General features: G+C 41.8%; 1 protein-coding gene across 1 annotated transcript in view; it reads right to left on the bottom strand.

Moving 5' to 3' along the window:
- The window catches only part of CACNG3 (calcium voltage-gated channel auxiliary subunit gamma 3), a 101279-nt gene extending 78189 nt beyond the window's left edge, over nt 1–23090 (bottom strand). The window contains exon 1 of the mRNA XM_004373343.2: nt 21702–23090. Coding sequence (XP_004373400.1) covers nt 21702–21912 — 211 coding nt within the window. The 5' untranslated portion in view covers nt 21913–23090. The remainder of the gene's footprint in view (nt 1–21701) is intronic.
- Between the last annotated feature and the right edge of the window lie 991 nt (nt 23091–24081).

Below are 24081 nucleotides of genomic sequence, written 5' to 3'. Positions count from 1 at the left end.
ATGATCCAGCAATTTCACTCCTGGGTATATATACCCAAGAGACTTGAAAGCAGCAATGCAAACAGACTCATGTACACCAACATTCATTCCAGCACTATTCAGTACTGACGAAAGGTGGAAACAACCTAAATGTCCATCAACAGATGAATGGATAAACAAAATGGGGTACACACATACGATGGAATACTGTTCAGCCATAAAGAGAAATGAAATCATGATACATGCTACAACATAGATGAACCTTGAAAATATTATGCTGAGTGAAATAAGTCAATCATGAAAAGAGAAATGTTGTATAATCTTACATACATGAAATGATAACAATAGACAATGTATAGAGACCAAAGTTTATTAGTAGTTACCAGAGGGAGGGGTGGGAGGGGAGAGGAGGAGTCATTGTTCAGGAAGCAGTGAGTTTCTGTTTCTGATCACGGGAAATTTGGCATCAATTAAGGGCAATGGTTGCACAACATGATTAATGTTAATACCAATAAGCTGTACACCTGGAAAATGTTAAATTGGCAAGTTTTGTGTTATATGTATTTTTACAACAATAAAAATATTTCCAAGAGCTTAAATAAATGCTGCATTTGCTTTTTAAAAAAGTGTCATCTTCTCGGAGAAGCCTACTGCTAAGGATTGAATTGTATCCCCCCAAAATATGTGTTGGAATCCTAATCCCTATACCTGTGGGTGTGATCTTGCTTAGGAATAGGATTTTCTTTGTTATGCTGCTATTGTTGTTGTTGCATGCTCTCTAGTCGATTCCAACTCATAGTAACCCTATACCAAAAAACCAAACCCGTTGCCATCTAGTCGATTCCGACTCATAGTAACCCTATATAGGACACAGTAAAACTTCCCTACAGGGTTTCCTAGGCTGAAATCTTTGCAGGAGCAGATCACCAGGTCTTTTCTTCCTTGGAGTGGCTGGTGGGTTCAAACTGCTGACCTTTCAGTTAGCAGCCAAGCACTTAACCATTGCACCACCCTATCAGTGTAGGATGTGTCCTAAACCTAATCACTATTGAGTTACAAGCAGCGGCAGAGATATAGGGGAAAGACAGATGCTATCTGATGACAATGAAGGCAGATGAATCTACGAGTCCAGGAACTCCAAGGATTGCTGGTTACTAGAATCTGAAATACATAAGGACCTCCTCCTGGAGCTACAACCTGAACTCAACTTCTAGCCTCCTGACCTGTGAGAAAATAAGTTTCTGTTCTTTAAAGCCACCCATTTGTGGTATCTCTATTACAGCAGCACTAGGAAACTAAGGCATCTACTTTGACCACACTATCTACAACTTCATCCCCCACCCCATCCCCTGCATGTCTTCCCCGCCTTAGGAGTTTAGAAGAAGTCTGTAGCTCTGGGCTACGACTCTTCATTTCCTGAGCCAATGGGATGCCACTGCAGCTGAGCCCCAGGGACTCTACCCAGAAAATCTTCTCGAAGGGTGGCCCAGATCTGATTTTCCTTGGTGAGACCTTAGCTGTTGGAAGGCAACCACTACCATCTCCCCACTGCTCCAGAGCGAAACCACCACTCACAACAGAGTGGAAAAAGCAGGAAAGAGCAGTTATTATGCTGTGCAGCAGACCTCTGCCTATGATTAACATCATTGCCTCTTGATTGGATCTTTTTTATTTTTCGCTAAACACCTAGAGCATTTTGACTGCATGCCAGATTCAGCTTTGGTGAAAAGTAATATTCTGAAAAATCAGGACTTACTTGGTAGTATATATTTTAAGGCATTTCACACTGATAAACAACAAATTGGTTCTGCTGTCCTGTAATTTGCAAAGGGTCAAAATGATTTTTTTTTTCTAAATATGCATCTAAATTAACGGCTCTAGGGCAAAACCAATTTCCACAGGTGACAGTAGAACTTTGTTATGGATGAGATGATAGGAGACGCCTCAACAGTTGCCCATGATTTTTTGAATCATTTGAATTTAACAGGTAGGTATTGCTATATTCCAGAGAAGCATGCATGATGCAGAACAGCATATGCTGCAGAATACAGAGTGATGGAAATTCCATTTCCTATAAACGTGCAGGGAAGGAGCCTTGGTGATGAAGTGGTTAAGCGCTCAGCTGCTAAGCCAAAAGTTGCAAGTTCGAACCCACTGGCCGCTCCTCGGGAGAAAGATGCGGCAGTCTGCTTCTGTAAAAATTACAGCCTTGGAAACCCTGTGGGGCAGCTCTCCTCTGTCCAGTAGGGTCACTATGAATTGGAATAGACTCGACAGCAATGGGTTGGTTTGGGGTTAAACATGCAGGTGACCAAATATATTTGGAATCTTAGGCACAAGGAATGGACACAGGGTCTGCTGGATTTGTGCACAATAGGTCCACATAACATGCATTTTCTTTTCTCTTTTCCCAAATTTAGACCCACAGTATTGAAAACCAAACCAAAGAAACCAAAACCATTGCTGTCGAGTTGATTCCAACTCATAGTGACCCTATAGGACAGAGTAGAATTGCCTCATAGGGTTTCCAAGGAGCAGCTGGTGGATTTGAACTGCTGACCTTTTGGTTAGCAGCCATAGCTCCTAACCACTGCCAGAGTATTGAGGGAATTTTTAAATCAGACTGTTGAACTACTCTGGGTGATTTTCAGAGAAAAAAAAAAAAAAGGAAAGGAAAGTAAGGGATGCACAAATACCATTTAGATTTTTAAGACTGGAAAGTCAGATTCTCTCAAACTACAGGCTGCTGAATGACAAGCCACTGTGGCCAGGATTCTAGGATATTTTATTAAAAGCGTGGCTTGTAAGCACTTAAAAAGCAGAACAGTGCTCACTAGGGATTAGTATGGGCTTTTCAGGAGCAGCTCCAGATAATGGAATTACTTTTCCTCTAGCAACAAATTCAATATTTATTGAGCATCTAATATGCACCAGGCTCTGGTCCTGGACGGTTTTTCAGGGAGCTGTGTGGATAAAGAGTATTTGGATGGCAACAAGATAATTGATAACATTTCTTACAATGTTCACTTTCAGTGATGGGTAGAAGGGGTCAGGTCTTGCCTGCCCCAATCATGTGCAGCTGCCAATTTCTGGCCTGACTCTGCTCAAACCTAAAGTCAGTAAGAACTAGGCCTAGGACTACATTAGTCTATTGCGTGTCCAGCAGGTGTTTAGTGCTTTTCAAAGATGGTTTTGGCCATCTCAGTGCCTATGAGAATCAGGCTGCAGAAACCTTATGCGGCAGAGTTAGCCAAGCCAGAATCCAGAGTTAGGGATCCTGAACTCCTGCCTGACACAGAGTCTAAAGCTCAAAGAAGTCAAATAACATGCCCAGATTTACTCCTCAGGAAGGGGGGCAGTCATGACCCTAAGGGCATTCCCAAGTTTGCAAACCCCTTAACCTCAGTGTACAAGTTGCTAGAATCTCAAATCATTTGCTCACCTGCTTCTAGTCGAACTCCTTGGAAAAGACACTCTGTCCTTCTCACTCCCAAATGATTGGTGGTACCTTTTTTTTGTCTTTTGTTACTCTTGCTCTCCAGAAGCAGGGTTTCTTAGCAGCCTAGTGCTACAGTGTCTAAATCTTGTTGGCTTTACCATTTCTCTTCCTTGACTTTGCCTTCTGGGTTTAGGATAAAAACTGGCAAATGTGGGGTTAATTTTTTCACCGTATTTCCGATCATTGAATGGTTCAGAGCTAGAGCCTGATACCAAGCTCTCCCTGGTATGGGATTGGTCAGGTCCAAGGAGACCCACCTACCAGGCTTGAGCCCTTAAAAGGCAGTGCAGTGTGGTAGTTAGGGTAAGGCTTCTGGTTCAAGTCCCAGCCCTGCCACCACCTAGTGTTGTGATCTTGTGCAAGCTACTTCACCTCTCTGAATCTCAGTCTTCTTACCGGTGAAACCAGACTGCTAGTGGTAAACAGGGCTATTATGAGAATTAGGTGAGCCTGTCTATACTAAGGGCTGGGCCAAGTACCCCGTGTACAGTTAATGAAAGGAGGCCCAGGCTAGAGGTAAGAAGCATGGATTATGGAGTTTGGGTTTGAATCCCAGCTCTGCCTCTTACTAACTGTGTACCTCTCTGGATCTTTGTCCCCTCATTTGTATAACAGGGATAATAGCAGTCTTTACCTCCTGGAGGAAGTCATGAGGTTTAAATAATATTAGAACAGTGCCTGGGATATAATATGTGTTTGTTAGATAAATAAGTGAAAGTTCAGGGGCCAGCCCAGAAATGAGTTTTGAATCTGCCACCATAACTAAAGCCTGGCACAGAGTAAGTGTTCATTAAGTGTTTATTTTTATTTTTACCATTTTTAAAAATGTATTATTTGTTATTTTTACTCTTTCCTTGGAATCTCTTTCTGAGATTCTCATGTCCCTTCCTCTTCCTCTAGAGCTTCTTTGGAAGCAGCAGCCAATATTCATATCAGCATTGCACTTGCTTACTGATGATCCCAGGAAGAGGGCAGGCTTAGAGGCAAACTCAGGAGGTAGGCCACTGGGGAGCCTCCTGCCTTGCAGGGAGCAATCCTAGGCTGGAGAGTTTCTATACTAGACTCGGCTGTAGTTCACCTGCCTGATTTTGGAGCAAGCCTCAGTAGACCCTCAAGATGTTAGTAAAATCCTGAATTCTTCTCCTCCTTCATCTCTGCTTTTTCTCAATTTTCCCTGGCTCCTCTTCTCCTTGCCTCATAAATGTTAACGTTACTTAGGGCTGTCATTTCTCCTCTTTGTATTCATTGGGTTTTCTCTGGCATTTCTCATGTACTTTCACGTCTTCTATTGCAGGTAACCCCTGGATTACGACGTCCAACTTACGTACAACTCACAAACCAACTCCCGTAAAGCCTATTATATTAAAAATTTGAAGTATGTACAATGGTTCATAATAACAAACGGGAGAGCTACTTTGAGGTGCATATCAAAACATTATTATTATTACTGTTGTATTATTATGTTAAAGACATTTAAGTGTATCTGGAAGTGTTTCTTTAATGTTTTTTATGCATAGAAAGGCACATTATATACTAAGGCAAACATTTGACTAATTGATGTTAGACACAAACCATACCTAACAAATTTGACTTAAAGACAGATTTAGGAACAGAACTTGTTTGTAATCTGGGGACTGCCTGTACCATCTATGTTTACATGGTCTTAAATGTCATCCCAGGTTTCATCACTGTCCTAAGTCCTGTATTAATGATTCTTAACATTTTTGGAGTATCAGATTCTTTCCAGAAAAGTGCCCATTCACACAATATTTTTCATGAAGTATTACTGTACCTCATCTATGGAACAATATTGATGAGTACCCCTCTCTAGACTCCCAATACTAATGACTGTTGCATACTTCATCTACTTCATCCTCACTCAATATAATCAGTATATATGTATACATGAGTCTATCTTCAAATCTCTCTCTAGTCCCCTTACTTTTCATTGCCAGGGGAAACACTGGCTTCCAAGGTTTCTTCTCTTGCCAGTCCTAACAGATACTGTTCTCTATATAGCTTGTAGGGGCTACATTTTCCTGGAGACCATCAGAGAGGGGAGAATCTCATTGGCTCTCAACTTCTCTATGTCTTAGGAAGAAGGTGAGGGCTTCTTGGGCAAAGAATAAGTGACGTTTCTCTAGGAAAGAAAAGAGCACTCATCAGGATATCTGATTGGATGAAGAGCCTATGATAAAGGCAAATACTACAAGAAAAAAAGAAACAATTCAATACTCTTGGGAAAACAAAGTATATTTCTAGAAATAAAATCTCATTATAATATCCTACATGTCTCTGCAGTGAGATGTCACAGAGGTTGGCAAACTTTTTCTCTAAAGGGCCAGATAATAAATATTTTAGGCTTTATGGGCCAAGCAGCAATATCAAGGATACTATACAGATACTTACATAACGGGGGAGAAAATAAATTTTCATACTACTTTATCAAAGAGAAAAATTTCATGATTTTATTTATGGATGCTAAAATATGAATTTCATATCATTTTCATGTCACCAAATACTATCCTTCTTTTGATTTTTAAAAATCATTTTAAAATGTGGAAACCATTCTAAGAAAATCTAAATAAAAGAGATATTCCATGTCATGGGTAGGAAGCCTCAATATTGCTAATATGTCAGTTCGGCCCAACTTGACCTATAGATTCAATGCAGCCCCAACCAAAATCTCAGCAAGTTATTTTGGGGCTGTCAACAAACTGATTCTAAAGTTTATATGGAAAGGCAAAAGATCCAGAATAGCTAACACAATTCTAAAGAACTAAGTCAGAGCACTGACACTATCCTACATCAAGACTTACTGCAAAGCTACAATAACCAAGGCAGTGTAGTATTGGAAAAATAATAGACAAATAGATCCAACCCCAAAACCAAACCTGTTGCTGTCGAGTCGATGCCAACTCATAGCGACCCTATAGGACAGAGTAGAACTACCCTCATAAGGTTTCCAAGGAGCAGCAGGTGGATTTGAACTGCTGAACTGTAGCAGCTGAGCTCTTAACCACTATGCCATACGTAGATCAGTGGGATAAAATAGAGTTCATAAATAGGTCCACACAAATATAGTCAACTGATCTTTGTCAAAGGAGCAAAGACAATTCAATGGAGAAAGAGTAGTCTTTTAAACAAATGGTATTGGAACAACTGTACATCCACATTAAAAAAAAAAAAAAAGAATCTAAATACAAACGTTACACTTTTCACAAAAATTAACACAAAACGGATCATAGACCTAAATGTAAAATGTGAAACTTCTAGAAGATTACATGGAACAAAATCTACATGACCTTGGATTTGGCAATGACTTTTTATATACAACACTAAAAGCTTGATCCGTGAAAGGAAGAGTTCATAGGTTGGTCTTCATTAAAATGTAAAATTCTGCCCTGTGAAAGACACTGTTAAGAGAATGAAAAGACAAGCCACAGACTAGACAAATATATTTGCAAAACACAGAGCCGACAAAGGACTTATATCCAAAATATACAAAGAACCCTTAAAACTCACTGATAAGAAAACAAACAACCTAGTTAAAAAATGGGCAAAAGATCTGAACAGACACCTCACCAAAGAAGACATACAGATAGCAAATGCGTGGATGAAAAAACTGCTCAACATCATATGTCATTAGGAAACTGCAGATTAAAACAACAATCAAGTACCACTAACCAGTTGCTGTTGAGTCAATTCCAACTCCTGGCGACACGGTGTCAGAGTAGAACTGTGTTCCATGGGGTTTTTTTGTGTGTGTGGTGAAAATATACACAACAGAACGTGCCAACAACACAACTTCCACATTTGCAATTCATCGACATTGATTACATTTTTCATGTTATGCCACCATTATGTCTATCCTTTTCCAAAATATTCCAACATAAAGTCAGTGTCTCCCAAACAAAACCCTCCTCTCCTCTCCCTCCCACGGCTGGTAACAATTAAAAATCTTTGGTTTCTGTATGTTTGATCATTTCATTTAAGTGAGATCATACAGTATTTGTCCTTTTGCAACCACCTTGTTTCGATCAGCATAAATGTTTTCAGGGTTCATCTCTTTATGGCTGTGTAACATCCATTGTGTGAAAATACAGTGAAAGCTGGAACACAACGAGACTCCCTCGTTTTTCTGGGTCTTGCAAGGTTTCCAATCTTTGGCAAAGAGCAGTCTTACCCCTTTTCTATCCCTCGTTATAGTGGAGAATAGTTGAATCTTTGAATTATCCTTCTCGAACAGGTTTCCACCTTATCCATGTTTCAGCTTTCACAGGTTTTACTGTATTACATTTTGTTTACCCATTCATCTGTTGATGGACCTTTTGGTTGTTTCTATCTTTTGGCTGTTGTGAACATTGGCGTACAGGTTTCTGTTTGCATTCCTGCCTTCACTTCTCCTGGGTATATGCCTTCCACAGGATTTCTAGTGGTTGGTTTTTCAGAAGTAGATCACCATACCTTTCTTCTGAGACCCCTCTGGGTAGACTCGAACCTCCAGCCCTTCAGTTAGCAACCGAGAGTGTTAACTCTTTGCATCATCCAGAGACTCCATACACCTATTAGAATTGCTAAAATCCAAAACCCTGACAGCACCACATGCTAGTAAGAATGTGGAGCAACAGGAACTCTTATTCACTGCTGGTGGGAATGCAAAATGAGACAGCCACTTTGGAAGACAAGCTGGCAGTTTCTTACAAAGCTAAACATAGGTTTAACATATGATCCAGCAATGGCACTCTGAGGCATTTGCCCAAATGAGTTGAAAACTTAAGTCCACATAAAGACCTGCATACAAGTATTTGTAGCAGCTTTATTCATAATTGCCAAAAGTTGGAAACAACCAAGATGTCCTTCAATATATGAGTGGATAAGCTGTGGTACATCCATACAATGGAGTATTATTCAGTGATAAAAAGACGTGAGCTGCCAAGCTATAAAATGACATGGAGGAACCGTAAATGCATATTGATAAGTGAAAGAGCCCGTCTGAAAGGCTACGTACTTTATGACTCAAACTCTATGACATTCTGGAAAAAGCAAAACTATAGAGGCAGTAAAAAGATCGGTGGTTGCCAGGAGTTTGGAGTGGCGGTGGGGGAAAGGAATAGGATGAATAGGTGGGACACAGGGATTTTTAGGGCAGTAAAACTATACTCTATGACACTGTAATGACATCACATATATCCCCTGACATCATGCATTTGCCAAAACCCATAGGTTTGGTACTCTTTGTACTACCTGTTAAATGTTCTGTAAACCTAAAATGGCTTTAAAAAAAATAAAATGTATTAATTTGAAAAGAAAAAAAAACCATTCTTAGGCCATGGACCATTCAAAACTAGGCAGCAGGCCAGATTTGGCCCATGGAATGTAATTTGCCAACTCCTGAGATACAGTTACGTATCATAGCAATATATACACCATCGAGTCTTCCACTTTTAGACTCTTAGAGACAAAGCATGGACGACATAGATCCTGTTTCTTGATGAGTCTCAACTTAGTGGGGTATAAACATGCAACAGTTTCATTTTGGCTTTCAACTGTGTTACATCCAACCATCATTTCCTTAATGATATTTTGGGCAAGATTTCCTAACTTTCCACTCACTCTTGGTTGTTAAAACTTCCAATTGCATATCTGAATCAAAGCTCTATCCCTCCTTCTCATCTTTTAGATTCTAGCTCCTCTGTTACATTGTGGCAGGGAGCAGGAAGAAAGAAAAAGCCAAAATGTCACTTCATTTAACTGTGTGAGTTTGCACACCTTTTTCGTTCCTCGTTATTGCTTCTCAAGCTAACACCGATTGCCAGTTCTTTCTGTGTGGCGAGCATCTGCATGCCTACTGTCTTGTGCGGACACATATGTGGGTTATCAGAGGGCTCTGTGGGGCTTTCCATGTCCCTAGGTGGCACAAATGGATTGCATTCAACTACTAACCTAAAGGTTAGTGGTTTGAACCCACCCAGTGGAATCGTAGAAGAAAGGCCTGGTGATCTGCTTTCATAAAGATTACAGCCAAGAAATTCCTACAGCTCTGTTCTACCCTGTAACACGTAAGGTCGCCATGAAGTTGGAATAAATTCAATGGCAATGGGTTTGGTTTGGTTCTGGTGGGTGGGGCCTTCCCACTACACGCTTCCGTGATATGGAACATCTGTCTCTGGTCCAGCTTTTCCCATCCCCCCTGGACTCCCATCATTGGCAACCTGTTGCCTCATGATACTGGGGACTGCAGCTAGCCTGTTCAACATCTTGTCAACATTTATAAAAGGCCCTCCTTTCTTTGGATGCACACAGTTCTGGACTAACAGGTGTGGTTTTGGTGAGTGAAGCACAGGTTGATTTTCAGCCCCTGCTTCACTCCTAGGCTAGGGAACAATCAAGGGCAACATCTGTGGAAACATAATGCAGCCCGGACTAGGGTTTTCTTGCCTAATGGGCTGCTCTCTCTCAGCTATTGTCTTCTTCTTCTTCTTTTTTTTTTTTTTTTTTAACATTTTATTGTGCTTTAGGTGAAAGTTGACATAGCAAATTAGTTTCCCATTAAAAAATTCATGCATAAATTTTTCCGTGACCTCGGTTGCTCTCCCTGCAATGTGTCAGCACTCTCCCCATTTCCACTCTGGCTGCCCCATTTCCATCCCTCCAGTTTCCCTGCTCCTCCTTGCTTTCTCATCTTTGCTTTTGGGCAAATGTTGCCTGTTTGGCCTTATATAGTTGATTGTTGTATGGAGCACATTCCTCACAGGTGTTATTGTTTATTTTATAGGCCAATCTATTATTCGGCTGAAAGGTGACCTCTGGGAGTGGCTTCAGTTCCATGTTAAAAGGGTGTCTTAGGGCAATAGTTTCAGGGGTTCCTCCAGTCTGTATCATTCCAATCAGTCTGGTCTTTTTTATGAATTTGAGTTTTGTTCTACATTTTTCCCCCATTCTAACAGGAACCTTCTATTATTTCCCTGGTCAGAGCGGTTGGTAATGGTAGCCAGGAACCATCTAGTTCTTCTGGTCTCAGGCTACAGGAGGCTGTGGTTCGTGTGGGCCATTAGTCTTTTGGACTGATTGCTTCCTTGAGTCTTTTGTTTCCTTCATTATTCTTTGCTCCAGATGGGAAGAGATCAATACTTGTAACTTTGATGGCCGCTAGCAAGCTTTTAAGACCCCAGACACTACTCACCACACTAGGATGCAGAACATTAACTCTAAGAACCATGTTATGCCAGTTGACCTAGACGGCCCCCAAGACTATGGTCCTTAGCTTTCAAACTCAGTAACTCAGTCCCATGAGGTGTTTGGATGTGTCTAAGAAGTTTCCATAGCTGAGCCCACTATGTGCTCCATTATATATATGAATATACATGCAGCTCATACAAATATGTGTATACAAATACCCACAACTATACCTATATATGCACCCACATGCCTTCCCATATACCATCCCCCATCTATATAGCATACATATGTACCTTTGTAAGCACTCAAAATTTTTTGATTGCTATTACTGTTGTTGCAGAATTGTATATGGTATAGTAGTTACCGTAGTTGTCCTTTATTCTTACATAACTCTCAGTATCTTCATTTGCTTTGGTCATCTTGTGTTGGCTTTCCCCATACTGAGTATTGCCTTTCCCATCCCCAGAATTAATACATGTCTATTATCTAGTAAGTGATTCTCCTTCCCTCCCCTTCCATCCCAGGTAACCATCAAAGAATGTTGCTTTCTGTGTGTAAACCTATTTTTAACTTTTTGTAAAAGTGGTATCATACACTATTTGTCCTTTTGTTATTGACTTATTTCACTTAGCATAATGTCTTCCAGATTCATCCATGTTATAAGATGGTTTTCAGACTGCTCATTATTCTCTATAAAACCAAACCAAACCCTTCGCTGTCAAGTCAGTTCTGACACATAGCAACTCTATAGGACAGAGTAGAATGACCCCAAGGAGCAGCTGGTGGATTCGAACTGCTGACCTTTTCATTAGCAGCCAAGCTCTTATAATTGTGTGCTATTCCATTATATATATGTACCACAATTTGTTTATCCTTTTATTTGTTAATGGATACTTAGATTGTTTCCATCTTTTTACTATTGTGAATAATGCTGCAATGAACATGGGTGTGCATAGGTCTATTCTCATCACTGCTCTTTTTTCTCTAGGATATATACCTAGTAGTGGGATTGCTGGCTCATATGGTATTTCTATTTCTAGCTCTTTGAGGAAGCACCATACCATTTTCTATAGTGGTTGTACCCTTTTACAATCCCACCAGCAGTGTATAAGTGTTCCAATCTCTTCACAACCTCGCACACACACGTTGTTGTTTTCTCTTTTTTTGATCAGTGCCATTTTTGCAGGGGTGAGATGATATCTCATCGTAGTTTTGATTTGCATTTCTCTGATGGGTAAAGATTGCGAACATCTCTTCATGTGTTTGTTAGCTGCCTGAATGTCATCTTTGGTGAAGCGTCCGTTAATGTCCTTTGCTCATATTTTGATTGGATTTTTTGTTATTGTTGAGGTGTTGAAGTTTTCTATATATTTTAGAGATTAGATCCTTGTTAGGTATGTTTTTACCAAAATTTTTGTCTCAGTCTCTAGGTTCTCTTTTTACTCTTTTGGTGAAGTCTTTCGATGAGCATACGTATTTAATTTCTAGGAAGTCCCAATTATCTAGTTTATCTTCTGCTGTTTGTGCATTTTTCGTTATGACTAGTAGTCTATTTCTGCCATAAATTAGAACTCCTAGCTTTGTCCCTATATTATCTTCCAGGAACTTTGTGGTTTTAGGTTTAACATTTAGATCTTGGATCCATTTTGAGTTAGTTTTTGTGTATGGTGTGAGGTATGGATCCTGTTTCATTTTTATGCAAATGGAGTTCCAGTTTTGCCAGCACCATTTGTTAAAGAGACAATTTTTCCCCCATTAAATGGACTTCGACCCTTTTCCAAAGATCAGTTGTCCATAGCTGGATGGGTAGCAAGTTCTGAAATTGGGAAGTGTGAGGCCTCCTACTTTGTTCTTCTTCAATAATGCTTTACCTGTTCTGGGCCTCTTTCCATATAAAGTTGGAGATTAGTTTTTCCATTTCATAAAATAATGTTGTTGGGATTTGGATCGGTATTGCATTTTATCTATAGATTGCTTTGGGTAGTACTGATATTTTCACAATGTTAAGCCTTCCAATCCATGAGCATGGTATGTTTTTCCATTTATGGGGGTGCCTTTTGGTTTCTTGCAGTAGTGTTTTGTAGTTTTCTTTGTATAAGTCTTTTATGTCCCTGGTTAGATTTATTCCTAGGTATTTTATCCTTTTGAGGGTTACCGTAAATGGTATTGTTTTCTTGATTTCCTTTTCAGAGCTTTCCTTGTTAGTGTAGAGGTATCCAACTGATTTTTGTATGTTGATCTTGTACCCTGTCACTTTGCTGAATGCTTCTATTAGTTACAGTAACTTTCTTGTGGAATTTCTGGGATTTTCTATGTATAGGATCATGTCATCTGCGAATAAGGATAGTTTTACTTCTTCTTCCTTACCAGTTTTGATGCACTTTATTTCCCTTTCTCATCTTGTTGCTCTGGCTAGGATTTCCAATACAATATTGAATACGAGTGGTGATAATGGGCATGCTTGTCTGATTCCCATTCTCAAAAGGAATGCTTTCAATCTCTCTCCATTGCGAATAACATTGGCTCTTCTCTTAGCTATCTTCTACCAGATCCACTCGACTCACAAAACCTTGCCATTCCAAACAGGCTGCCCCATTGCCATTCCCTCTCTCAGCCCTGCTATTTCCCTCCAGCCCCCTTGTTGAGGTAGGCACATGAGCAGATAAGCTGCCTAAACAATTGCCCAGCCCAGGAATAAGATGCCAGTTTCTCTTTCTTCCAGTCACCTTCGGTCTTCATGAATGACTCTTCTTGGAGCCAGAGATAACCCACTGAGGAGCCAGAAATATTGGAAGGAAATGGAGGAGAGGAGGCAGAAGTGGTATAAGAATACTAACTTGTCATTTGTCTAAGCAGGAAGTCAATGGCTAGTGTTTAGAATGAATGAATCAAGAACTAATGGTCAGCGAGGACGTGGAGAAATTGGAACCCTCGTCCATTGCTAGTGGTGTTGTAAAATGGTGCAACTGCTATAGAAAACAATTTGGTAGTTCCACAGAAAGTTAAATATAGAATTACCATATGATTCAGCGATTCCACTCCTAGGTATATACCCAAAAGAACTGAAAGGCGGGACTCAAACAGATACTTGTTCTTGTTCCAGTGTTCCAATGTTCATTGCAGCATTATTCACAATAGCCAAAAGGAAACAACCCAAGAGTCCACCAATAGATGAATGGATAAACAAAGTGTGGTATACCCCTACAATGGAATATTATTCTGCCTTAAAGAGAAATGAAGTTCTGATACAAGCTACGGCATGGATGAATATTAAAACATTATGCAGAGTGAAATAATTCAGACACAAAAGGACAATATCGTATGACCCTGCTTGTATGAAATATCTAGAAAAGTCAAGTTCGTAGAGACCAAAGTTTATTAGCAGTTATCAGGGTTGGGTGGGAGGGGGAAAGGAGGAGTCATTGCTTAGAGGTACTGAGTTTCCATTAAGGATGATGAAAAAATTTGGTATCCGGTAGTGATGATGGTTGCACAGCATGGGGAATGCAATTAATGTCACTGAGTTGTACATGTAAAATGGCTGAAATAGCAAATGTTTTGTTATATGTATTTTACCACAATAAAAAAACAACTAACCGTCAACACATTATTCAGAGTTATGAAGGAGCTACAAGAAGAATTAAAAGAGAAACAGTTGAAAGCATTTGCAACTTTCACTTCCCCATTTTATAGGTAAGGAAATCAAGGCTCAGAGATTAAGCAACTTCCAAGGCTTCACAGCCAGTAAATGGCAGGATTCAGGTAAGAATCCCAGTCTACCTGATTCCAAAGCCGCTGCTGTTATGCAGTATTCTCTGTGGTTTCTCAAAAATTGTTAAAGGCACATTTGTTTCTACGGCCTGTCTTTTAAAAAGTGGACTCTGGCGTGATCATAGGTAGAGCCAGGGTTGGGGAGAAAAGTGACCTGGGAGCTTTCCAGGCTGCTCTTTAACCTCAGAAGAACTGGTTTCATTGGAGAGCCCTGGTGGCAAAGTGGTTAAGCATTCGGCTACTGACTGGTGGTTGGTGGTTCGAACCCACTAGCTGCTCCAAGGGTGAAAGATGTGGCAGTCTGCTCCCATAAAGATTTATAGCCTTGGAAACCCTATAAGGCAGTTCTACTTTGTCCTATAGGGTTGCTATGAGTCGGAATCAACTCGATTGCAGTGAGTTTATACACACTCGTTGTGTATATTTCTTCAGTAAAAGAAATTCTGAAATAAGATTATTAAATTAGATATAAAACTGATTAATGCCCCAGTGGGCAGTAAGTCCCCAATATTTGGGGTTATCTCCTCTAATGAACAGAAATCTTTGCACCTCTACTGAATAAAACATTCATGTACATCTCCCAGTTTTATACAAAGTAACATCTGGCAACTGGACCCTAATCTATAATAAAAGCAAAGTCAAACAAACTTACATTCCCCTAGAGAATCAGATGCCCCTAAGGTAAGCTTGTTAGACACTGCTTTATAAGAACATTAAAAGGATTTAGTTCTCTTTCTGCGTGATACTCTTATTTTTTTCTTGAGGAGCCCTGGTTAAGTGCTTGGCTGCTAACCAAAAGTTCAGCAGTTCGAATCCACCAGCTGCTCCACAGGAGAAAGATGTGGCAGTCTCCTTCCATAAAGATTACAGCCTTGGAAACTTTATAAGGCAGTTCTAGTCTTCCCTATAGGGTCGCTATGAGTCAGAACAGACTCGACAGCAACGGGTGATTTTTTCCTGACACACACTACTCACTCATGCTAATAACTCACACTGGTCTCCCAACCTTGGAATTCAGGTCACTTGCCTCTATTCTAATCCAGAAAATAAAATTTCAAGTGATGAAATAAATAGGGGTATTTTAAGAGCATCTACCTCCTAAGATGGGTGGAATCCTGGAATCAGACAGTAGAGGCCTGGGCTTGAGACAGACAGAAGAAGAGTAGGTCCTTTCTATCAATAATGATCAACTAGTAGTAAGAGTCAAAATATTTAACAATTAGTAGGGCACAAGACCAGCCAGTCAGGATGGACGCTACCTTAGGGCTGGGGCAGCGACATGGTGGCCCCTGCTGTGCCAGGTCTTAATCCTTTACTGGACAGATCTTATGGAGGTCTGGGATGTCCTAGGAAAAGCTAGGGTAGCTGTACTGGTGGAGGGGGGTAGTCAGGGGCTTGGACCAGATGCTATTTGCCAACATAGAGGGAAGTATTTCAACATTTTAACCACCAGTGTGGCTACACCGTCATGTTCTGGTTGAATGTTATTTGTATTCATACTCCAGTCTCTGCCACATCTCCAATCCTGATCAGCCCCACAAACAATCCTGCTCCCAACTGTAGTCACTTCCTCCCATCCTTCCTTTTCCAGCCCACCTTTTTCTCCTGTCTGCCTCTGGGCCTTAGGGGTTAGAAGAAAGAGTGAAACGAAAGGAACAAGGAGTCAGGAGTAGGGAAGACAGTAAGAGTTCCGGTGCATTCTGAGGGAATAGAAGGGAAGATGCAACGTTAAAGCCAGGACTAGGAAAAAAAAAACAAAAAAACCAAACCCTTTGTGGTCGAGTCAATTCCAACTCATAGTGACCCTGTAGGACAGAGTAGAACTGCCCCATAGGGTTTCCAAGGAGCACCTGGTGGATTTGAACTGCCGACCTTTTGGTTAGCAACCGTAGTTCTTAACCACTATGCCACCAGAGTTTCCAAGCCAGGACTAGAGGGGCAGAAATAACTACTTGGCACTGTTTCTGAGCCCTAGGGATATATATCAGTCCCCGAAAGAGACGAGAATCTTTGCCCTCATAAAGTTTATGTTCTACTGGGGGAGATATGAGATATGAAACATACCTGAAAGCACCTAGCACAGAGCTTGGCACATAGAAAATGCTCAACAAATGTCACATCCTTCTCTCAATCTCGTCCTCAAGCACATCCTTACAGCTTCCCCCAAAAGCTTCTGAACACATAAATAAAGCTGGAACCCCATCTGGCTGAGAAGAGTCAACCATCTGGAGATTTGGAAATATGGGGAAACTTCTAATGACTGACTAATTTTTTTTTTTTTTTTTTCAGATTTTCAGCCTGATGTTTGGTGACATCCAGGTCCATCTGTGGCAGAAATTGCAGTTGGTTGAACCTCTTTTCCATAATTTTTAGTTCCTCATCCTAAAATTCTTCAGGGGCTTTCTTTTATTAGTAGATAATTTTTAATGAGCCAAAAAGTGATTATTGAGTAATAAAGAGTAATTCAGGAATCAAATGTGAAAAGATCAAAAATTTGGATTAAAAGAGTCTCTTAGATAATTTTCAGGGCTCAAAACTAGTGACCCACAGGCCAGATTCAACTACAAGGTGAGTGTGGTTTGTCTGGGGCAGTGTTTTTAAAAAGTTGAACTAGTTGTCAACATTTTAAAAATCCAGAGATTTTACATAAAAATATGGATGGATAAGTGGCTTTTATTTACTCGGAATATTGGGCCATATTTGGGGCACATTTCCTCAGGGTAAAAATCAACTCAAGCCAAGTAATCGTTGCCCTTTAGATGGGACTCGTGCTCTCTAATCTGCCACATCCCCACTATCCCCTATTGTCCCCACACTGAGACCAAGTTTCAGTTAGCACTCATCTCCTTACCTGTACTGTTATCCCCACCCCCCTGCCCAATAGAATTAAGGTGACTTTGAAATTCTTGTTTCACACTTTACATTACCTGCCTAGTCCTTGTGGACAACTGGGCTTGTTACTCCCTAACGTTATCTGAAGCTCTCATTTTAGAATAGAGTCAACTGGGGTCCCAAGGAGGAAAATAACATGCACGATTCACATAACTGTTAGTGACAGAGATGTGATTAGCACCCAGCGTTCCTTGCTACTAAGCCAGTGGATTTTTCTACTATCTAAATGCATTGCTTTGATTGTATCTAGGACTCCAAGAGGTTTTCTTAATGAGAGAGTCACATATTGAACATGTTCTCATTCTAATTCACACACTGCCATTGAAAGCACGCAGCAGGTTGGGGCCCTACTTTGTGGATGCGTCGCGTGCCTTCCAGATAATGAGTCAGGCATTCGTTTGGGTTTCTCAGTGTGGGTGTTTCTACATAGGTCGATTGTTTTCTCATTCAAAGCATGTCCTTTGCTGAGACATGCCTGTCTCATTTATTGAGTATTTACAATGGGCTTGGGGGTGTCTATGTATGTTAAGTTTGTGCCTGTCTGGTGGCTCCTGAGCCCCTGCAGATACTGCACGGGCATGCTGAGTGGATTGAGATCTGGGCCTTTGGAAAGGAAAATGCAGTGTGTCTCGACATTCTCAAGAGCTAATGCTTGTACCAGTAACAAACTATCCACCAGAGCATGAACTAACATTCTCTAGCAAATGCTCGGAGAGTCAGTATGGCTTAGGCTAAGTATTGCCTGGGTTCAAATTCCAGCTCTTTGCTGCCTTTAGATGTGTGACCTTGGACAAGTTATAGAACGTCTCCGGGCTTCAGTTTCCTCACCTGTACAGTGAGGGTAATAATGGTACCTACATCACTGAGCTCCCTTGAAGATGAAAAGCTAATTTTTAAAAATACTTAGAACAGTGCTACCACATAGTAAGTGCTACATACGAATGACATTCTTGTGGGTTACAGAAATGAAAATTGGAATCATCCTTCCTCTCACTTGAGGGCTGTGATCCTCCTTAACACACATAGACACCCCTAGGCCCATTGTAAATACTCGATAAATTCTGGCTTTAATATCATAATTGCTTGGGGAGCTTTTTTAAAAATTCTGTTTCCAGACACCCACCCCAGACTTATGGAAGCAAAGAATCTAGGTGTGGGGTTTGAGAATCTTTTTTTTTTTTTTTTTTAAAGCCTTGCATGTGATTCTGATGATTAGCCAAGTTTGGGAACAAGTGATATAGTCTTCTGACATTTGAATATCTTCGGTGGTGTAGAATTCATCGTCTCCTAAAACTCGCCATTCCACATTGCATAGTTACTTATATGGAGGTAACACCTGTTTTCCTCTAGCTCCTTCTTCTACACCCTTGAGGCCACAAAGAACATTTCAGATCTCTCTTCCATATGACAGCCCTTCGATATTTGCAGACAGCTGTCATGTCCCTCCTGAGCATAATCTTCTTGTGGACAAAATAGCAACATTCTCTCATGACTCTCAAAAAGTGTGGAAGATCCTGATGCATGCCACAACACAGATGAACCTTGATATCATGCTGAAGGAAATAAGTCGGTCACAAAAGGACAAATACTGCGTGGTCTCACTTTTATGAAATAAGAAAATATACAGAAGCTAAAGATAAGCAGTGGTTACCAAGGGTGGGAAGGAGAGGGAAAGGGGAAGTTTTTGTTTGGGGGGCATTGAGCCTGTGTTAATGGTGGGAGAACAGTTTGGAAAAAGATAGTAATAATCGTTGTACAACATGAAGAATCTAATCAGTATCACTGAATTATACATATAGAAATTGTTCGGGAAAAAGAAGTGAAAAAAAAAAGTATAGAAGAACTGACTCTTTTAATTTGATCTCTAAGAAAACTGAGCTATAAGCTCCCCAGTTATCCTCTGACACTTAAAGAACCAGAAAATGAGGATGTTGAAGCTCTGGGATAGACAGGAAATGCCAAAAGGAGATGGCTGTAAACCTTCATTCCAGCAGAAGACGAAAATGCCTAGGATGATGTGGTCTACTGCACATGTCTTCTCATGCACAAATCAGAGGCTCCTGTAAATTCCTTAATGTATTCAGTACATGAAGAAGAATCTTGGCTTCAAATTTTAGCCAGGCTCATCTAGGTGTTGATTTATATGGGTGTATACATAGCTAAAAATTCATTGTGATTCATTAAGATTTGGGCATCTTACTGTATTTAATACACCAATAAAGATAACAAAAAAATAACTGGGCCAAATTTTGGAGAGACAGCAACAAATTGTTCTCAAAAGAATTCATCTGCCCAAGGACACATCTTAGATTTATTCAATTCCTTCTTGATTCACTTTCTCCCTTTTCCCACTATGGCCCGGAATGCCTAGGTGGAGTTCCAATTCCTTGTACAAATTGTAGGTGTAAGGCATGGTGTTGGATGTGAGATCAACCATCAGCTGAGAAATTCTGAACAAGGGTTTAGGAATTTTAGACCTCACTACTTCTCTGGTACATTTTTTTTTTCTTTCACAGAGCATTATAGGGGAAGCCAAAATTGGTGTTTAATTGTGCATTCCCAGGTTTAGTCTCAAGAGGCAGAAGAATTGGAAGTCACTGAAACATGGTATATATCTGTGCCATTTTTGCTTTGAAAGCACCTCAGATTTTTAATGTCATTCCTCGAACCATGTAGGCATCAAAACATCCACCAAATGACAGCTTTAAAAGGATAGTTCACTTCCTTGTTGTTAATAGGAAAAGGAAATTCTGGAATTTCTCTAAGGTGATTGAATGACTCCAACATACCTGATCACAAATATTATGATTTTTGTCCATGTCCAGAGAGGAATTATTATAGAATTTCTGCCAGTACACTGGATACTGTATGAGTTTTGGATGTGCTAATTCAAGACCACCTATTCCAAACTAATCATTTCCCAAATTAATAAACCAAGGGTTTGAAAGAGTAAATGTCTCAGCCAAGGTCACACAGATAGTTTATGGCATTACCCAGGTCTTCTGACTTCAAGCACAGTGATCCTTGCTGTATTTAATGTAATCTTTTCATACCTGGGCTTCCCACCAGTTGCAAATCTGCATTGGAAATAGAATCAATTGTAGTCGTGCTACAGTCAGGAGAGTGGTTGTTCAGGGTGTCAGCACATGGGAAGAAGGCCAGGGAATGATGCAATATTATACTAGCAAGTGATGTCATAGCATGATTTCCTAAGCGATTTACATAAAGGCAGGTTCCCAAGAAACCCTAACAAATGCCAGCCAGTGGGAATGCAGGCATGAAGAACCAATAGCAAGCAGGGAGAGGAGCATAGAGGAAACCCAGGTCTCCTTGCCCATCACTGTGACAAGCTCCTGAGATGCCTCAGAAACCTGAGAAAACTCCCTATTTCCTCTCTAATCCAGTGACTTCCCTCAGGCCCTCAGACTCCCAAGAGCTTTGATATTCTTCTTTATCTTTCTGTTTATTCCCACTGAAATCCAGACATTGCCGTGCCCAATGATGCTGGGAGTGACTCCTGGTGTTGCAAAAGCGAGTTTGGTAGTGAGACAGGCTACCCAAGGACTTTACATTCTAAAATTGGTCTGTCTTCTTCATTATAATTTAGATAGAACCCTCTGATTTTTAGAATTAGAAGGTATAAGCTTCAATTCTGGGAATATCAATCTTATAGAAATATATTTGTTGGGTTTGGGGATGATGCAAGAAAGAGGACAAGCAGATACCAAATACCAATATTGCCATTTTCTTTGGATCCAAAATACGGACATATGCATTAATAAGGAAGTTTTCTTAAAATATGTGTGTGGGGGAGGGTATCTGATATGTCACCCTGGGAGTAGCTGGCAATGGAAGTTCATGAAAATATCTAGTTAGACCAAACTCAGAAGAAACTGATAAGACTGTGTTGAGAAATAAGGAAATATCTCAGAGTATGCCAGGCCAGGTCAGGGAGTCTCTCCTCCTCCTTCTCCTCCTCTGCCTTTCTCTCTCACTCCCTTCCCATGACCACTGAAATTCAATTTAAGCAAAGCTAAAGACCCCATCACAAGCCAGAGATCAAAGCAGTTCACAATATGCCTAGGGATTTGGGATTTGAAGATTATGGATTTTAAGACTTTTGTCAACTGCAGAAGCTGCCTAGAGTGCCAAGAAATCTCATTCTCATGAAGCTGATACCAAAAACGATCAACAAAACCCAACGCCTTCATCCCACACAGCATCAGTCTTACTGGGAACAGAGTCTGGACACCTGCACATTCTCAGCAATAGTGGGAACTATTCCTCTTTCCCCATCACGGCCTCCATCTGTCCCAAACACCCATCAAAATACCAGAAACTAAATTATTTGGAGCTATTGACAGGAATTTGTAAATACCTTCTAGGCAGCAGGTCCTCCACAGCCCCGAATGGGTCATTACTTCTTCATTCTTCCTGCTGGTTTCATTATCACTTGTAGATTTAGTCCTGCACACACCTCTGGAATATAACCAGTAGTCAGTGCCCACTGCAATGGTCATTAAACTAAAAGCTGCAAAGGCTCCCACAGTAGTGATCAACATCTGGATACCTCTGTCACACATCCTCATAATTCTTCATGGTACTCTGGACGGCTGGGAGTTGGAGGGGGAGGGTCAGTGCCAGAGGGAAAAATCACTCTGCAGCTGGGTAACCTAGGGCAGGCTCTTCCAACAATTCGGGTCTCCTTTTGTCAGTATCCACGGGGACTTTGGGAGAGGTGGGATTTCCTGTCTGGAGCTCTCTCCAGTTCCCTGGGTTGCCTATGGCCCTCGGAAGGGTGCAGCCTCCAGGGGGTTGGTCCACATCACCGCTGCCTTCTGAGGGTCCCTGGGTTCCGTTCATTCCTCACGAGCTTGGTAAGGATGAGGGTCCGTGCAGGGCATGGCTCCGGTGCCTGGAGCTGCCAGCTCGGTTTGCGATGCGCCTGGCTCCTCACAGCCCCGGGAGACTCGAGGCACAGAAATCCAGAGAGGTCTGTGTGTGTGTGCGTGCGTGCGTGTGTGTGCGAGCGCGTGTGCTGGGGGTGAGGGCGGATGGCAAAAAATAGCACTGCTGGGAGGCGAGTCGCTGAGAAGAGTGTTCACCGCTTCCCCAGCCTCCCAGGAAAGCTCTCCGCCTGCTCCCGACACCCCCGCTCAAACTGGAGAAAAGAGAAGAGTCCTGGGGCGGGGGCCGGGTGGTTTCATCGGAGGGCAAGGTCTGCGGTGCTGAAAGGACAGCTCCCAGCCTGTTGCCCCGCCTCCGCCTTCCTAACGCCCAGGCTTTAAGGTCCGTGGTGCTGAAGGGACAGCTCCGCTTCTGCGGCTGCACCCCCGCCTTTCTAGCGCTCGGGCTGGAGACCTGCGGTGCTGAAGGGACTGTCCACCCCCTTCCCCTCGTCGCTTCCCAGGGTAGCCAGCCGGCTCCGCTCTGCTCAGTCAAGCCCACGCTCCGCGCAAAGTTTCGGGAGCCCAGGGCAGTCAGCGCCCCGGCTCCTTGGCGCTGCAGCACGACTCTGTCCCTTCGCTTCCGCGAAGGGTTAAGGAAAGGGGAAGGGGAAAGAAGCCCGCAGCGCACTCTGGCGCTCTCTCAGCTCCCACCCAGCGCGGCTTCTTCCCCCACCAATGAGCCAGGCAAGTTTGCCTTTTGCTGCGGGTGCCTCTGGAGCCCACTGGGGAGAGAGAAGACCCGAAAAAGACCGAGTCTTCTTAAAGGGACCAGTGGATCCTGGCGACGGTTCCATGGCCCACTTGGGCGGGCAAAAAGTGTTGTCACATCTGTGTATAGTCTGTCTCAATTTGGTTCCCCAGAAAACAAACCAATATGTCTACCCTCCTTTCTCTGGAGCTGGTGGTTTACACCGGAGACACCATGCTCAGATTAGACCCGGAACTGTTCATATACATATGATCGTGTATTCCTAAAAGACCTAAGGAGCCAAATGGATATAGACTTTGTTGTACACCTCACAGGGACTTTGGGCAGAATGTGTGAGGTTTGGGCCTGTGGATACACCTCTTATATATTTTAACACCCCTGCATATGAGGGGGTAATGGATTCAAGGTGGCGGGGTCACTGAGACTGTCAGGTTCTTTCCAAAGGTCCCCGGGATGCTCCTTTGTAAACATTCCTGGCTAAGGCAGACCATGAGGCAGGGGAGGGGAGGTCTGCTCTCCTCATTAGTCCAGAGTGCAAATAAGATTGCACACCTGAAAGCTAACGAGACTCTCTCAGAAAGAGCCAATACTGCAAAAGATCAGCCTTGAACTAGCTTCTTATTACTATCTGTTCTTGCTTATGGAGTCCCTGGGTAGTGCAAATGGCTAATGTGTTTGCCTGCTCATCAAAAGGTTAGAGGTTTCAGTCCACCCAGAAGCACCTCAAAAGAAAGGCCTGGCCATCCACTTCTGAAAAATCAGCCTTTGAAGACCCTATGGAGCACAGTTTTACTCTGACACATATGGGGTCACCATGAATTGGGGTGGACTTGATGGCAACTGGAACTGGAATTCTGGCTTATACTGGGTACACACTGAGTTGACTAAGATTAGTCCACAGAATTGCCTGTATTATTTTCCTCTATGGCATGAAGTGACTGATGACAAGTGGTCAGATACTTGGAAGTGAGGCTGTGTGAGTCGTTTCTACAGTCCCTGAGGTGTCCACAACCAACTGTAATGTCTGAATGTTATTTAACTGGGAAAAACATGTAATGGGATATCATCACGGACACACCTACTCCCATGGTGCCATCTCT

This window comes from Trichechus manatus, unplaced genomic scaffold, assembly GCF_000243295.1.
Source record: "Trichechus manatus latirostris isolate Lorelei unplaced genomic scaffold, TriManLat1.0 scaffold00024, whole genome shotgun sequence".
Lineage (NCBI taxonomy): Eukaryota > Metazoa > Chordata > Mammalia > Sirenia > Trichechidae > Trichechus > Trichechus manatus.
Note: the sequence above shows the minus strand (reverse complement) of the source record. Positions and strands in the feature narration are given on the sequence as shown.